The 16,922-nt window shown below is 38.7% G+C and overlaps 2 protein-coding genes across 6 annotated transcripts; both read left to right on the top strand.

The window, feature by feature from the left end:
- On the top strand, positions 1 to 14,725 carry LOC308120049 (interferon-gamma-inducible GTPase 10-like). Of its 4 annotated transcripts, none has more exons than XM_080480431.1 (4): positions 1 to 179; positions 1,746 to 1,833; positions 2,579 to 3,157; positions 3,862 to 6,686. In XM_080480431.1, exons 3-4 carry the CDS (start codon positions 2,593 to 2,595, stop codon positions 4,497 to 4,499), a joined length of 1,203 nt encoding a protein of 400 aa, XP_080336557.1. In that variant the 5' UTR covers positions 1 to 179; positions 1,746 to 1,833; positions 2,579 to 2,592; the 3' UTR covers positions 4,500 to 6,686. The 4 variants fall into 4 exon arrangements, 3 of the variants coding, with proteins under 3 accessions (XP_080336557.1, XP_080336556.1, XP_080336555.1); XM_080480430.1 differs by having other exon boundaries at positions 13 to 179; positions 1,758 to 1,833; XR_013936013.1 differs by lacking the exon at positions 1 to 179 and adding an exon at positions 14,312 to 14,725 and having other exon boundaries at positions 1,667 to 1,833; positions 3,862 to 4,930.
- On the top strand, positions 9,557 to 11,695 carry LOC308119420 (interferon-inducible GTPase 5-like). 2 transcript variants are annotated; one of them, XM_080479422.1, is made up of 3 exons: positions 9,557 to 9,598; positions 9,956 to 10,527; positions 10,824 to 11,695. In XM_080479422.1, the coding sequence occupies exons 2-3, from the start codon at positions 9,963 to 9,965 to the stop codon at positions 11,459 to 11,461; spliced, it is 1,203 nt and encodes a 400-aa protein (XP_080335548.1). In that variant the 5' UTR covers positions 9,557 to 9,598; positions 9,956 to 9,962; the 3' UTR covers positions 11,462 to 11,695. The 2 variants fall into 2 exon arrangements, with proteins under 2 accessions (XP_080335548.1, XP_080335547.1); XM_080479421.1 differs by having other exon boundaries at positions 9,571 to 9,598; positions 9,949 to 10,527.
- Positions 14,726 to 16,922: the final 2,197 nt, after the last annotated feature.

The raw sequence follows: 16,922 nt of genomic DNA, 5'->3' as shown, positions 1-16,922 counted from the left end.
GATTCTCAAAGTGAAACTAAAAGGCTCTTCATTGTCTGGTTGATACAGAACAGCTTCCCTCCTTCCTTCCTTCCAAACTATTATAAAACAGATTGTCCTCCAGGTCCCGATCTTACTGTATCAACGGTCATTCAGGACGCTGCTTCTGCTCCAGCTTCTGCTCTGTGGAGGAAATCCAAGTGAGTAATATTGAGTCTCATTTTGAATGTATTGAACAGATCTTCTCTCTCTCTCTCTCTCTCTCTCTCTCTCTCTCTCTCTCTCTCTCTCTCTCTCTCTCTCTCTCTCTCTCTCTCTCTCTCAAACCATTTGTCCAATCCACAAACGAATATGAATGTATCACAATTGACGTCAGCAACATTCCTAAACAGGCCTGAGAAGATGAAGGATTTCACGAGTTCATCATTGCTTTGATTGTCATTGTCTTCTCTTCTTTGAAAATTTGCAGAACATAAACTGTTTTCTTTTGCTAATTCCTGTAAAAATAAAAGAAGTACTACGCGTCTTACTGCTTTCAGCACGTTCTGAATATTTTACAGACATCCTGTATTTGCTGTTCCAAAACTTAAAGTTATCATTCAAAGTTTTTGATTCTTTTAAAAACAAATATGGGTATCTAGAAATTTGCAATGTTCATTTCTCATTATTGAATGATTGATTGCCTTCAGATGTTACTAATACTAATAATAATACTCGTACTAATAATAATCATAACTTCTTGTATAGCACTTTTTAAAACTCAGTTACAAAGTGCTTTTACATTAAAACCACAATAACATTTGAAACAATGAAATACAAAGCAGACAAAAATAGAGAGAAGAAATAAATACTAAAAACAAGAGAATATCAGTTTATAAAAGCCAAGCGATAAAAATGTGTTTTAAGTTTAGACTTAAACCAGGATACTGAGTTTGCCTGTCTGAGATCCTCTGGCAGGAAATTCCAGAGCCGAGGGGCCCGAATAGCAAACGCTCTGCAAATAGCCCTGTCTTTGAAAGAATGTTGAGTGTTTTGTAATCTACAAAGTTTTTCCTTACTGAGTGTCAGGAGAATTTCCTAATGAAAAGCCTCAGGGAGACAGAATAAACAGCCACAAGATGGCAAACGTTCTGCAAAAAGGGAGTTTTGGGTCAAGGGGGTGCAACGTTTACCCCTGTTTACAATCCGTATGGTTTGAGAATCATGAATGTGCACTCCAAATGCTAGAGGACAGGTCAACTCACTCATTTTCAAGGGATTATTTATGTATTCAACAAATAAACAAATTGCCCAACAAGAAAACTTGGTCAACAATTTTATGTGAATAATTTCCTTGAGGCGAACGTGCTTGGGGTCAAATTGACCTCGAGGACAAAAGGTGAGAGCAAAATTTGAGGATTTTTGGAGGGTTAAGGGAGGTACTATCTTTTGTACCCTTGGAGAAACTAAAATACAAGATATATGAAGCCTGAAAATATTTTACTCAGACTTGGAGTCCCTTTATAGAATTTTTAGGTTTTCCCTTTCATTGACATACCTTGTACTGGTTGTACTGAATAGTTACATCCACGAAAACAAGGCTTATAGCTTATTGCTCCTTATATGTTTGGTTCTTTCCATGGTGACAGGCGGGGCCCTGCCTCAGCTGACTGGGTGTAACTGGGGTGTAAAGCCAAATTCTCAAAGTGAAACTAAAAGGCTCTTCATTGTCTGGTTGATACAGAACAGCTTCCCTCCTTCCTTCCTTCCAAACTATTATAAAACAGATTGTCCTCCAGGTCCCGATCTTACTGTATCAACGGTCATTCAGGACGCTGCTTCTGCTCCAGCTTCTGCTCTGTGGAGGAAATCCAAGTGAGTAATATTGAGTCTCATTTTGAATGTATTGAACAGATTTTCTCTCTCTCTCTCTCTCTCTCTCTCTCAAAATAAACAGTTTTGTTTGACTAGTTTCTGTAAAAATAAAAGAAGTACTACGCGTTGTACTGCTTTCAGTACGCTCTGAATGATTTACATACACCCTGTATTTGCTGTTCCAAAACTTAAAGTTATCATTCAAAGTTTTGTTTTCTTTTAAAAACAAATATGGGTATTTACAAATTTGCATTGTTCATTTCTCATTATCAAATGATTTATTGCCTTCAGATGATCTTATACTGCCCATAGAGGTGCAGAACTTCATATCGCAGTGGCAAAGGAGACCACATTGAGTAAAATGGCCTTGAATTTCAAACATTAAAAAAGGCAAATAATATTTGTAGATTGTTTGAAAGAAGTGCAGCCACCACCACTATGTTTCCGATGACTTTTATGTTTGAGGGTCGGCCTACCTGAAAATGTGATGTATACATCAATTACATATTTTTTTTAATTCTTTTGAATAAGAAAATCTGAGAAACTCATTGTCCGTTCAGACAATTGAAAACTTTTACACTTTTGTTACAATGGATGAAGACATAATTGAGTTACATCAGCCTGCAGTCATGTTTGTCATGAATCTATCGAGGTTCAGGACTTCACTTTGTCAGATTTTTTGAATCAAAACTCTGTATCTTTCTTTGTTTAACTTGAAAATGATGGTTATTTCTATGTTTCTCAGCTTCTAGGACAGCCATGGATAATCAATACGACGTGATTACGGGTGACGAACTCAAGGAAATTCAAGAAGCAATGAAGAAAAGTCCTGCAGAAGGAGTTGCACTGATCAATGCATATTTTGATAAGCAGAAGAACACTCCACTAAACATTGCCATCACTGGAGAATCTGGCTCTGGAAAATCCAGCTTTATTAATGCTTTCAGAGGCATTGAAGACGGCGATGAAGGAGCCGCCCCAACTGGAGTTGTTGAAACCACCAAAGAGGTTAAAGCGTATCCTCATCCCAGCCACCCCAACGTCACATTATGGGATCTCCCTGGTGTTGGCACAACCAACTTCCCAGCTGCTGAGTACTTGGAGCTGGTTGGATTTGAGAAGTTTGACTTCTTCATCATCATCTCAGCCTCTCGCTTCAAAGAAAATGACGTGAAACTCGCTCTGGAGATCAACAAGATGGGGAAAAAGTTCTACTTTCTCCGTTCAAAGATCGACAGTGATGTATACAACGAGGAAAGAAAACAGAAGAGAAATTTCGACAGAGAGAAGACTCTCCAAGACATCAGAGAAGACTGCATGAAAGGTAAGTACTTTTTCTATAAAAAACTAAGGAGAGTGTATTGTTCATTTCTCACGAGAGGATTTTTTTAGTTGCTTCTCACTCACTCATTTAGTGAGTTAAACATAAAGAGGAGTTTTGTCTGTTTGAGAAACAAAAACTCAGTTTTACACCCGAGTGAATCAGGATGTGGACTGAAACAGAAAGTATTTTTCCTTATTGAGTGTTGAAATGCTTTGTGACAGTTTGTTGTACACATTGTACACATAATCAGTTTTTTTTCTTATCAAAGCCACACTCATATTTCATATGAAATAAAGAATTATCCTCCTCCCATTCTGGATGAATACAGAAGTATTTTTGTTTAGTTTTTTCTACTTATTCCTGAAGCACTAAAAACATCCTGAGGTAAATGAATAATTGACAACATCACATCACGCCCAAACTTGTTGTACCTGTCCTGTTCCAACAAGCCAAGAGTTTGAATAGAGGCTAATAGAAACACTCGAATGATTTGTTTGTTGATTCTGTCTCACTAAATTCCACAACACTTTTAACCATCAGTTCGTCTTTTTTTTTTTTTTATAATGCACATTTAAATACACATTTCACTACTTTCCGTTCTCAGTATTTCCTGTATATAACTGTAGATTACTTTGTCTCTTTGTGGGTTTTTTCTCTTCAATTCTTTCTAACAAAATAATTTTCTGTTTCTTTGACACCTGCAGGTCTTCGTGATCAAGGCATTGAGGCGCCACAGGTCTTCCTGGTGTCCAGCTTTGACCTCCACCTCTTTGATTTCCACTTGTTACAGGAGACATTAGAGAGAGAACTTCCTCAACACAAGAGGAATGCATTTCTCTATGCTATGCCCAATATCAGCATGGAGATAATCAAGAAGAAGAAAGATGCTTACCAAGCACAAATCAAGTATCATGCTGCCGTGTCTTCAGCTGTAGCAGCCGTACCGATCCCTGGACTTTCTACTGCTGTTGATCTGGCCTTGGTGGCGGGCGTTGTCGGGCAATATGTGGTCGGGTTTGGGCTTGACGAGAAGTCACTGAAGAGGCTTGCTGCCTCCTCAGGTGTACCATACTCTGACCTGGTTTCTGTCATGACTTCACAACTGGGAGCAACAAAAATCACCCCTGACCTGATTAAGAAGCTGTTGACCCCACTTGGAATGGTAGCAGCATCAATGGCTGCAGAGGAAGTTTCCAGATTCTTCCTTTTAATTGGGATCCCAATAGCAATGTGCCTCTCTGGTTATGCCACATACAAAATTCTGAATTTCTTGCTCGACCTGATTGCTGCTGATGCTCAGAAAGTGTTTGAAAAGGCTGTTAAAAAAAACACTGAAGTGTGATTCTGTGTCACAGGTCAAAGTTGTGTTCACTCCTGTTTTTCTGAGAAGATTAAAGAGTAGTTAATTACGAGTGTAACACAAGAGTATGAGCTGAATATCTGTGTGGACTGTATGTAATGTAAGGGCTCCTCATTTATCGCAGCAAAGATTTATGTATTAGTGTAATCTTAAATATCAACACCTTTTACAAGTAATGTTGACGGCAGGTAACAATCATTGAAACATCTATACCAGCATAATAATCAGATATCTTCAGATTATTGAGTGGTATAATGCAGTGGAATTATAGATTAAACAATATAATTTACAACCTCTACTTATAATTGTGTTATTTTTGTTTGAGCCTTTCCTGAAGTTGATTTATATGACTGGGTTATAATGATATGTGTGTATTATCAGCATCTTTACTGGCCTCTTGTGGTCATATTGAGGTTGTACAACCAGATACTATTAATTTTTAATCATTGTCTTCCGGGGTCAACACCTGTTTGCTCATTGATTGCCCCAGCATATTAGCATATGACGTCAGCGCCACAAAATGTAAACACACAGGTAAAAACAAATATCCAACTTTCAATAATACCATATCTGGCTCCTACAATAGTTGCAGAATAGTTTGTGCATTATACTGACATGTCTGTATGGTGATTTGTGTGCATGCTCCTGGCTGCAGTGCTATACGTGGACATATTTCAGTTGGGAGGAGCTACGAGTGTCACCCAAATATATTTCTTGTGAAACTTGTAATATATTTTGTTGTGTTTATAGTTTAATCGTTAAAATTACACTTTACATTATAACTATTCTTTATAGTCAGTCTGATCATGTGACAGCTGTCAGTGAAAAGCATAACCATGTTGGAAACGTACACAGGACCAAAGCAACTGTTATCATTCATTATTATACCAACGACTCCAGAGGAGACAGATTGACGAAAGCAACTCTGAACAAAACAGCAACCACTGACTCTGTCAGTCATTTAACTGATGATCCACCACCACACAGCATTCCCAAATATCAACAGCAACTGTGCAAGTGTAAACAACATTTACATAAGATGTACTACTACTACTACTACTACTTATTATAATTATTATCATTATTATATTTTATTTATTTAACCGTTTACCATACTGACTGTGTTATAGTGGGGGTATCAGTTCTGCCTGAGTACATTTGGTGGTGTTGGTGCGCCACCTACTGGCAGCAGGATTGGAGTTACTGTCCTGACAAATGGGGCCATGAGAGAAAGGTGTGTCTTCAAATAGCATAAATTAATGTACATGTGCTAATTCCTGTTAACTGACATTTATCTGAGGGATTCGTGTTTTGTGAGTTAAAGTCCAGCAGGTGTCACTGTGGACTATGTACATTTATGTCACTTGTTCAATATGAATATGTTTTATTGTGTTTTGATTTGAGATATTTCATTTTGTCGCGATCATTCTCTGGTCCATTGGTTTGATATTTGTGACTTTCTTGTTGTAGGACTCAACACACAAACAAACCAAAATAGAAATGAGCTGTGGTTAAAGTTGTGTCAAGGAAGTTTGTCGACCACGACTAATGCAAGATATAGATTAATCCATTATAACCTTCTTCACCAACTCTATATCACACCAAAGATATAAACCTGAGCGACAAGACACGTGTTGGATGTGGTACAGAAGAGGACTCAATTATGCACTGCACCTGGTCATGTACGAAGCTTGATACTGTTTGGCAGGACTTTAGTGACGTCACAACAAAACTTGCAAGATTTGCCTTCCCACCGGACCCACAAATCTGCCGACTGGGGAACTTTACAACAATCAAAGCACATTTTCTGAACATTAGAAGTGAAGATCAGCCAGGCCTGTACAGGAACATGGGGCTCCTTCAGTTAGTAGTAGCTTCTTAAACTTTACAAACTAAAGAGAAGTAATGATGCTTATGCAAGTTATTATTAGAGACAGTGTGCCAAAGATCCAATTGATGGATCATATTGGGATAATGCAGGATTATCACCTCTGTCAGACATAATGGTATTGTTCATTCTGATCTTTGTACATTCAGTAGATTGGTTCAAGTCCTATTTTGGACTTTAAATGGAGAAAATGAAAAAGAATAATAATAAGGGAGGAGTCCATTCTTTCATGCTTACTGTGACATCCTGAATACTGATTAATAAAGTTCAATCTTAAGGTTAAAATGCATGGACTCATTTTTCATCATTTCCAAGTTAATATGTTCCTGATTTCCTTAATATGAGAAGGGTGTCTTGGAAACTTACTTCATGTGATCTTAGACAGAAGTGCCTGGCTCAAAGACACCACAGGTTCCTCACAAAAAAGAAATAGAAATTTTCAAATGGTTGATAGTTGAATATTGCCTGATATATCCCCCTGACTCCATGTTTTCTTTTGCCCTGACGGTGCTGGATTTTGTGTGTAGTTACCTCTCAGATTCACCCTCTTGTCCGTACAACTGTCCTCAATTTGCTCAATAACCGTCTGAACAATCAAAACTAATTAGTTGGTTCTTGGTGAAAAGGTCAAACTCTTCTAATCGTTGCTTCCTGATGCTCAAAGTGGCTGCCAGTGCAAAAACCAAGCTGCACCTGATCCCACTGCCCTAGAATACCATGTATTATTCTTACCAGGAAAGAATATTGTGTTTCCTCACAGTGATCCAGGAGTGCAAAGAGGTTTTAGCAAAGCATAACATGAATAGTGATGAGAATGAAGAAAAGCTGGACATAGTCACTTAGGATTTGATCCACAACAATACTCAAACACCGTGTTGGCAGACCATGAAATTATCTTCTGCTCTATAAATGTTTCAGGACGTCTCAGTGTCATTCACCCAGCTCGGCCCAGACGATCTGAAACATCCCAGAAATCCAGGGTTTGATCTCAGGAAACAGAGTTTGTGCTTGAATTTCTGCTATTGATACTTGAAGGACGTTGCTCAACAAACGCGATGACACAACACTCCTCTGGCACATTACAAGGGTGAAACACTGTCAGCATGTCGTGGTGACTTGCAGCCAAATCAGGTATTCTGTTTTTGTTGGTTTTAGTCGCTCACGACTGAGTGTCAACCGGGAAGAAAGAAACCAAAAGTGATGATAAAAATGTTGAAAGAGATGCAGAGGAAGCAGCAGCACGCTCTCATTGCATGGCATGCCAGCACGGTTTGGGAAGGATTGTACAACCAGGGCGTGGCTGAGCCAGCACCAGACCTCCCACAGTGCACATTTTTGTCTCTTCACCATATTTGAATGAGAAATGAAAACAATCGAAGTTGGAGAAGTTGGAGCAGCAGTGTGTGAGGACGTGTTTGTGCAGAACTCCTGACTGGAATGACCCTTTTTAAAGAATCATACTTTTATAAGTTAACTTCAGACAGACCGTTCTTGCCTCTGACAAGTGGACAACACCAGGATATCGTTCTGACAGTATCACCTTTTCATGACTGAACAACAAAATGTCTAAAGGAAAGCGCCACAAGAAAGAGGCCGCTGCTGAAGCCACGTCTGTAAATGAGGACTGGGTCCAGATGGAATTATTATCCGACCCTCGACCAACACTTACATCATCCTTAATACACGACTGTAGTATTTTGACTAAAAGCATTATTTCAGGTATTTTCTAATATCAAATAAACATTACTTTCTTCCATCTGGGTTTGATAATGAATTTCAATATTGGCATAGAAACAGGAAGAAACAGCTGCATTGCTGATTCAAGTTCAAACTCCACCCAACATGAACATCCTGCCACACACATGATTTCCAGATAAGGAAAGGACAGATTCCAGAAACATAAACACGCACACACGCACGCACGCACGCACGCACGCACGCACGCACGCACGCACGCACGCACACGCACACACACACACACACACACACACAGACACACACACACACACAGGACGGTGTTTCTGCTCCAGTTTCTGCTCTGTTGAGGGAATCCGAGTGAGTTATGATCGGTCTCATTTTTATTTACGGTAATGGAAAAGATTTCTCTCAAAAACAGAATGAACTATACTAATGAAGTTGAATTTCAAGATCTGTGTTTGTGTATCTGTGTTCATGTGTGAGACCCAACATGAACATCCTGTCACACACCATATAAGGAAGGGGCAGACTCCAGCAGCCCGCCCGCCCGCGCGCGCACACACACACACACACACACACACACACACACACACACACACACACACACACACACACACACACACACCGAACAAAGGCACAATGGTAATGGGAACATTTTCAGTGTATTTAATTATCATATTTGACTAATTAAACTTTTCATTTTCCAATACAATTTGACATTTTTCACAATTCCTTCTATATTTTCTTCCTTTTGACATTATTCCTAATAAATCAAATTCATTCTTACCCTTTTTTCCCCCTAATGAGCTGTCAGTTGATACAAGTAGAATGAACAAATATGGAATTTGCCCCCAAATTGTGGTTCGATCAAATAATATGAGGATATATCAAACATCCTAAACACGTGAAAAGTATCACCACGTTTATGATCAGTGTCCTATATCCTGATTCTTGGTGCTACCAGCATCCACAGCTCTCCACCACCATGTCCTCGTAATGCTTGTAGACCACGTTGCTCCAAGTCATAAACACACAAAGAGGAAGTTGCATGAGTTTCGGATCAAGCATGAAGACGTTAGAATGAACCATTGTTCGACTCCGGGTAGTTCCGTGTGTGTGTGTGTGTGTGTGTGTGTGTGTGTGTGCGTCACCCTTCTTACTTACCTAGACTACAATCCTCAGCTCAGACATTTTGTGACTGTCTTGCGATTCTATATTAAATCTTTGTGAGTTAAATATTCTGCAACTGCTATTATTATTCTTATCATACAATTTTATTATACAATTATTTAATTTATTTGTTTATTAAATGTTTGGTTCTTGGTTCCATGGTGACAGGCGGGGCCTGCCTCAGGTGACTGGGCATTACTGTGGTATAAAGCCAATTTCTCAACGTGAAACTAGAAGGCTCCTCAGTGTCTAGCTGATAAGATCCCTTTCTTCCCTGTCAGGACGGTGTTTCTGCTCCAGCTTCTGCTCTGTGGAGGAAATCCAAGTGAGTTCTAATCTGTCTCATTTTGAATTTATTGAACAGATTTCTCTCAAAAAAACAGAATAAACTATGCTAATGAAGTTGAATTTAAAGATCTGTGTTTGTGTATCTGTGTTTATGTGTGAGTGAGAGAGAGAGGTAGATTATTTTTAAATATTAAAATCTGAAGAATTAAATGTCCATTTAAAATTTTTCAAATGATATACATTTGCAGTTACACTGCATGAAGACATAATTGAGTTTGTCATGAATCTATCGAGGTTCAGGACTTCACTTTGTTAAATTGTTCAAATCAAAACTGTATATCCTTCTTTGTTTAACCAGAAAATGATGGTTATTTCTATGTTTCTCAGCTTCTAGGACAGCCATGGATAATCAATACGACGTGATTACGGGTGACGAACTCAAGGAAATTCAAGAAGCAATAAAGAAAAGTCCTGCTGAAGGAGTTGAACTGGTCAAAGTGTATTTAGATAAGAAGGAGAACACTCCACTAAACATTGCCATCACTGGAGAATCTGGCTCTGGAAAATCCAGCTTTATTAATGCTTTCAGAGGCATTGAAGACGGCGATGAAGGAGCCGCCCCAACTGGAGTTGTTGAAACCACCAAAGAGGTTAAAGGGTATCCTCATCCCAGCCTCCCCAATGTCACATTATGGGATCTCCCTGGTGTTGGCACAACCAAGTTCCCAGCTGATAAGTACTTGGAGCTGGTTGGATTTGAGAAGTTTGACTTCTTCATCATCATCTCAGCCTCTCGCTTCAAAGAAAACGACGTGAAACTCGCTCTGGAGATCAACAGGATGGGGAAAAAGTTCTACTTTCTCCGTTCGCAGATCGACATTGATTTATCCAAGGCAAAAAGAAGTCAGAAGAGCAATTTCAACAGAAAGAAGACTCTCGAAGTCATCAGAGAAGACTGCATTAAAGGTAAGTACTCTTTTTAAATTACTAAGTAGAGAGTATTGTGTTCATGTTTCACCAGAGAATCCGTCCAGAGTGTACCCTGCCATTGCCTATTGTAAATAGGTCTCAGCCCTGCACAACCCTGGGTTGGATGAAGTGGTAGAGATGATGATGGTGCAACTTCAAGGCAGACATTACCTGACAAATACAATTAAAAAGCAACATAACTGAGAATAAATGCATTTTAAATTTTAGTTTCAGTCTTTTTTCTCTTCAAATCTTTCCAACAATATGATTGTCTGTTTCTTTGACACCTGCAGGTCTTCGTGATCAAGGCTTTGAGGCTCCACAGGTCTTCCTGGTGTCCAGCATTAAGTCCGACCTCTTTGATTTCCACTTGTTACAGGAGACATTAGAGAGAGAACTTCCTCGACACAAGAGTAATGCATTTCTCTATGCAATGCCCAATATCAGCATGGAGATAATCAAGAAGAAGAAAGATGCTTACCAAGCACAAATCAAATATTATGTGCTTCTATCTTCAGCTGTAGCAGCCGTACCGATCCCTGGACTTTCTACTGCTGTTGATCTGACCTTGGTGGCATGTCTTGTCACAAAATATGTCTTCGGGTTTGGGCTTGATGTGAATTCACTGAAGAGGCTTGCTGCCTCCTCAGGTGTACCATACTCTGACCTGGTTTCTGTCATTACTTCACAACTGGGAGCAACAGAAATCACCCCTGACCTCATTCAGAAGCTGTTGACCCCACTTGCAATGGTAGCAGTATTAATGGCTGCAGAGGAAGTTTCCAGACTCCTCCTTTTTATTGGGATCCCAATAGCAATGTGCCTCTCTGGTTATACCACTTACAAAATTCTGAATTATTTGCTCGACCTGATTGCTGCTGATGCTCAGAAAGTGTTTGAAAAGGCTGTTAAAAAAAACACTGAAGTGTGATTCTGTGTCACAGGTCAAAGTCGTGTTCACTCCTGTTTTTCTGAGCAGATTAAATAGGAGTTAATTACGAGTGTAACACAAGAGTATGAGCTGAATATCTGTGTGGACTGTATGTAATGTAAGGGCTCCTCATTTATCGCAGCAAAGATTTATGTATTAGTGTAATCTTAAACATCAACACCTTTTACAAGTAATGTTGACAGTGGGTGACAATCATTTAAACATCTATACCAGCATAACAATCAGATGTATATTATCAAAGTCTTCACTGACCTCTTGTGGTCATATTGAGGTTGTACAACAAGATATTATTCATTTTTCAATCATTGTTTTTCTTTGTTCTTAGTTTCCTGTTGAAATTTGCAAGCAGTCGTGTAACAAAAGTATATTTTTTGTTTTGTTGTCGTTTATGTTATTAGTTTGGTTGAAGAGACGTTGAGTTGTTTTATGAGGCTTGATGGAGATTTATTGCGTTCATGTGGGCACATTGAGGATCTACAACAGTAATCATTCAGATTTTGATGATTTCTCTCACTTTTGAATGAATACTGTTGCGGGGAGAGGGGGGGGGCACAAAGGATCATGGGAAATGCTTGTAATTTTGTTTATGAGTTGCTCTAGTTACATTTCAGTTGAACTGTTAAAGATCTGTGTTTGTGTATCTGTGTTTATGTGTGAGTGAGAGAGAGAGGTAGATTATTTTTAAATATTAAAATCTGAAGAATTAAATGTCCATTTAAAATTTTTCAAATGATATACATTTGCAGTTACACTGCATGAAGACATAATTGAGTTTGTCATGAATCTATCGAGGTTCAGGACTTCACTTTGTTAAATTGTTCAAATCAAAACTGTATATCCTTCTTTGTTTAACCAGAAAATGATGGTTATTTCTATGTTTCTCAGCTTCTGGGACAGCCATGGATAATCAATACGACGTGATTACGGGTGACGAACTCAAGGAAATTCAAGAAGCAATAAAGAAAAGTCCTGCTGAAGGAGTTGAACTGGTCAAAGTGTATTTAGATAAGAAGGAGAACACTCCACTAAACATTGCCATCACTGGAGAATCTGGCTCTGGAAAATCCAGCTTTATTAATGCTTTCAGAGGCATTGAAGACGGCGATGAAGGAGCCGCCCCAACTGGAGTTGTTGAAACCACCAAAGAGGTTAAAGCGTATCCTCATCCCAGCCTCCCCAATGTCATATTATGGGATCTCCCTGGTGTTGGCACAACCAAGTTCCCAGCTGATAAGTACTTGGAGCTGGTTGGATTTGAGAAGTTTGACTTCTTCATCATCATCTCAGCCTCTCGCTTCAAAGAAAACGACGTGAAACTCGCTCTGGAGATCAACAGGATGGGGAAAAAGTTCTACTTTCTCCGTTCGCAGATCGACATTGATTTATCCAAGGCAAAAAGAAGTCAGAAGAGCAATTTCAACAGAAAGAAGACTCTCGAAGTCATCAGAGAAGACTGCATTAAAGGTAAGTACTCTTTTTAAATTACTAAGTAGAGAGTATTGTGTTCATGTTTCACCAGAGAATCCGTCCAGAGTGTACCCTGCCATTGCCTATTGTAAATAGGTCTCAGCCCTGCACAACCCTGGGTTGGATGAAGTGGTAGAGATGATGATGGTGCAACTTCAAGGCAGACATTACCTGACAAATACAATTAAAAAGCAACATAACTGAGAATAAATGCATTTTAAATTTTAGTTTCAGTCTTTTTTCTCTTCAAATCTTTCCAACAATATGATTGTCTGTTTCTTTGACACCTGCAGGTCTTCGTGATCAAGGCTTTGAGGCTCCACAGGTCTTCCTGGTTTCCAGCATTAAGTCCGACCTCTTTGATTTCCACTTGTTACAGGAGACATTAGAGAGAGAACTTCCTCGACACAAGAGTAATGCATTTCTCTATGCAATGCCCAATATCAGCATGGAGATAATCAAGAAGAAGAAAGATGCTTACCAAGCACAAATCAAGTATTATGTGCTTCTATCTTCAGCTGTAGCAGCCGTACCGATCCCTGGACTTTCTACTGCTGTTGATCTGACCTTGGTGGCATGTCTTGTCACAAAATATGTCTTCGGGTTTAGGCTTGATGTGAATTCACTGAAGAGGCTTGCTGCCTCCTCAGGTGTACCATACTCTGACCTGGTTTCTGTCATTACTTCACAACTGGGAGCAACAAAAATCACCCCTGACCTCATTCAGAAGCTGTTGACCCCACTTGGAACGGTAGCAGCATTAATAGCTGCAGAGGACGTTTCCAGATTCTTCCTTTTTATTGGGATCCCAATAGCAATGTGCCTCTCTGGTTATACCACTTACAAAATTCTGAATTATTTGCTCGACCTGATTGCTGCTGATGCTCAGAAAGTGTTTGAAAAGGCTGTTAAAAAAAACACTGAAGTGTGATTCTGTGTCACAGGTCAAAGTTGTGTTCACTCCTGTTTTTCTGAGAAGATTAAAGAGTAGTTAATTACGAGTGTAACACAAGAGTATGAGCTGAATATCTGTGTGGACTGTATGTAATGTAAGGGCTCCTCATTTATCGCAGCAAAGATTTATGTATTAGTGTAATCTTAAATATCAACACCTTTTACAAGTAATGTTGACGGCAGGTAACAATCATTGAAACATCTATACCAGCATAATAATCAGATATCTTCAGATTATTGAGTGGTATAATGCAGTGGAATTATAGATTAAACAATATAATTTACAACCTCTACTTATAATTGTGTTATTTTTGTTTGAGCCTTTCCTGAAGTTGATTTATATGACTGGGTTATAATGATATGTGTGTATTATCAGCATCTTTACTGGCCTCTTGTGGTCATATTGAGGTTGTACAACCAGATACTATTAATTTTTAATCATTGTTTTTCTTTGTTTTCAGTATCCAGTGGAAATTTGTAAGCAGTCGTGTAACAAAAGTATATTTCTGTTTTGTTGTTGTTTATGTTATTAGTTTGGTTCAAGAGACGATGAGTTGTTTTCTGAGGCCTGATGATGTTTGTTGCTTTCATGTGGACACATTGAGGATCTACAACATTAATCATTTAGACTTTGATGATTTCTCTCACTTGGTAATGAATACTTTAGCTTTCAGCAAGGCTTTTTACCCCAAAATAGAATGAAGTATTTTCAAGAGTACTTATTTTGTGGTCACGTCTTTTGCGATGGGTCTTATTACATTAATAATCATTTGTAACCAGAACTTACATTTTACTATATAATAATAAAGCTACTTAATTCAAGCTTCTGCAATGGCGTCATTCATATTTTTTTGTGGGGTCTAATAAAGCTGCCAAAGGGTCCTGGACAGGTAAATCACAAGGAGCACCTGATAGCGATATGGTTACTTTAGGGCCACCAGTTACAGACAATTTCATATTGGTAGAAAATATGGACAAAGAAGCTATATTACAAAATGATTAATAAGAATAATGTGGTTGCTGTAAAGTCACTACTATCAGCAATGATGTGCTGGTGATTGATTGATTGATTGATTGATTTTGTGAAAATACTAAAATGGCTGCAATTAATGAGGTTTTCAGTGACCTGGGTGGAATTTGAATTTTCCCATATTTCCTATTTAGAAAACTGAGTCCACAGATCCGGTACGATACAAAAGTCTTAATTTCAGTGCAAAAGGATATTAGATGAAAATCATCAGAAAACAAAACACGAGCATTGCCTCACAAACTCTGCCAAAGCGGTCAAAAACCTGTGCTACCCTTCCGGGGTCAACACCTGTTTGCTCATTGATTGCCCCAGCATATTAGCATATGACGTCAGCGCCACAAAATGTAAACACACAGGTACAAACAAATACCCAACTTTCAATAATACCATATCTGGCTCCTACAATAGTTGCAGAATAGTTTGTGCATTATATTGACATGTCTGTATGGTGATTTGTGTGCATGCTCCTGGCTGCAGTGCTATACGTGGACATATTTCAGTTGGGAGGAGCTACGAGTGTCACCCAAATATATTTCTTGTGAAACTTGTAATATATTTTGTTGTGTTTATAGTTTAATCGTTAAAATTACACTTTACATTATAACTATTCTTTATAGTCAGTCTGATCATGTGACAGCTGTCAGTGAAAAGCATAACCATGTTGGAAACGTACACAGGACCAAAGCAACTGTTATCATTCATTATTATACCAACGACTCCAGAGGAGACAGATTGACGAAAGCAACTCTGAACAAAACAGCAACCACTGACTCTGTCAGTCATTTAACTGATGATCCACCACCACACAGCATTCCCAAATATCAACAGCAACTGTGCAAGTGTAAACAACATTTACATAAGATGTACTACTACTACTACTACTACTACTTATTATAATTATTATCATTATTATATTTTATTTATTTAACCGTTTACCATACTGACTGTGTTATAGTGGGGGTATCAGTTCTGCCTGAGTACATTTGGTGGTGTTGGTGCGCCACCTACTGGCAGCAGGATTGGAGTTACTGTCCTGACAAATGGGGCCATGAGAGAAAGGTGTGTCTTCAAATAGCATAAATTAATGTACATGTGCTAATTCCTGTTAACTGACATTTATCTGAGGGATTCGTGTTTTGTGAGTTAAAGTCCAGCAGGTGTCACTGTTGACTATGTACATTTATGTCACTTGTTCAATATGAATATGTTTTATTGTGTTTTGATTTGAGATATTTCATTTTGTCGCGATCATTCTCTGGTCCATTGGTTTGATATTTGTGACTTTCTTGTTGTAGGACTCAACACACAAACAAACCAAAATAGAAATGAGCTGTGGTTAAAGTTGTGTCAAGGAAGTTTGTCGACCACGACTAATGCAAGATATAGATTAATCCATTATAACCTTCTTCACCAACTCTATATCACACCAAAGATATAAACCTGAGCGACAAGACACGTGTTGGATGTGGTACAGAAGAGGACTCAATTATGCACTGCACCTGGTCATGTACGAAGCTTGATACTGTTTGGCAGGACTTTAGTGACGTCACAACAAAACTTGCAAGATTTGCCTTCCCACCGGACCCACAAATCTGCCGACTGGGGAACTTTACAACAATCAAAGCACATTTTCTGAACTTTAGAAGTGAAGATCAGCCAGGCCTGTACAGGAACATGGGGCTCCTTCAGTTAGTAGTAGCTTCTTAAACTTTACAAACTAAAGAGAAGTAATGATGCTTATGCAAGTTATTATTAGAGACAGTGTGCCAAAGATCCAATTGATGGATCATATTGGGATAATGCAGGATTATCACCTCTGTCAGACATAATGGTATTGTTCATTCTGATCTTTGTACATTCAGTAGATTGGTTCAAGTCCTATTTTGGACTTTAAATGGAGAAAATGAAAAAGAATAATAATAAGGGAGGAGTCCATTCTTTCATGCTTACTGTGACATCCTGAATACTGATTAGTAAAGTTCAATCTTA

This window comes from Lipophrys pholis (assembly GCF_963383615.2).
Source record: "Lipophrys pholis genome assembly, chromosome: 14".
Taxonomy (NCBI): Eukaryota; Metazoa; Chordata; class Actinopteri; order Blenniiformes; family Blenniidae; genus Lipophrys; species Lipophrys pholis.
This window is presented reverse-complemented; position numbering and strand designations above follow the sequence as displayed.

Excerpts from the sequence above, each read along its gene's own strand:
- LOC308120049 (XM_080480431.1), top strand. The coding sequence starts at position 2,593 with ATGGATAATCAATACGACGTGATTACGGGTGACGAACTCAAGGAAATT. Across the intron at positions 3,158-3,861 it reads CAGAGAAGACTGCATGAAAG|GTCTTCGTGATCAAGGCATT; the intron begins GTAAGTACTTTT and ends TGACACCTGCAG.
- LOC308119420 (XM_080479422.1), top strand. The coding sequence starts at position 9,963 with ATGGATAATCAATACGACGTGATTACGGGTGACGAACTCAAGGAAATT. Across the intron at positions 10,528-10,823 it reads CAGAGAAGACTGCATTAAAG|GTCTTCGTGATCAAGGCTTT; the intron begins GTAAGTACTCTT and ends TGACACCTGCAG.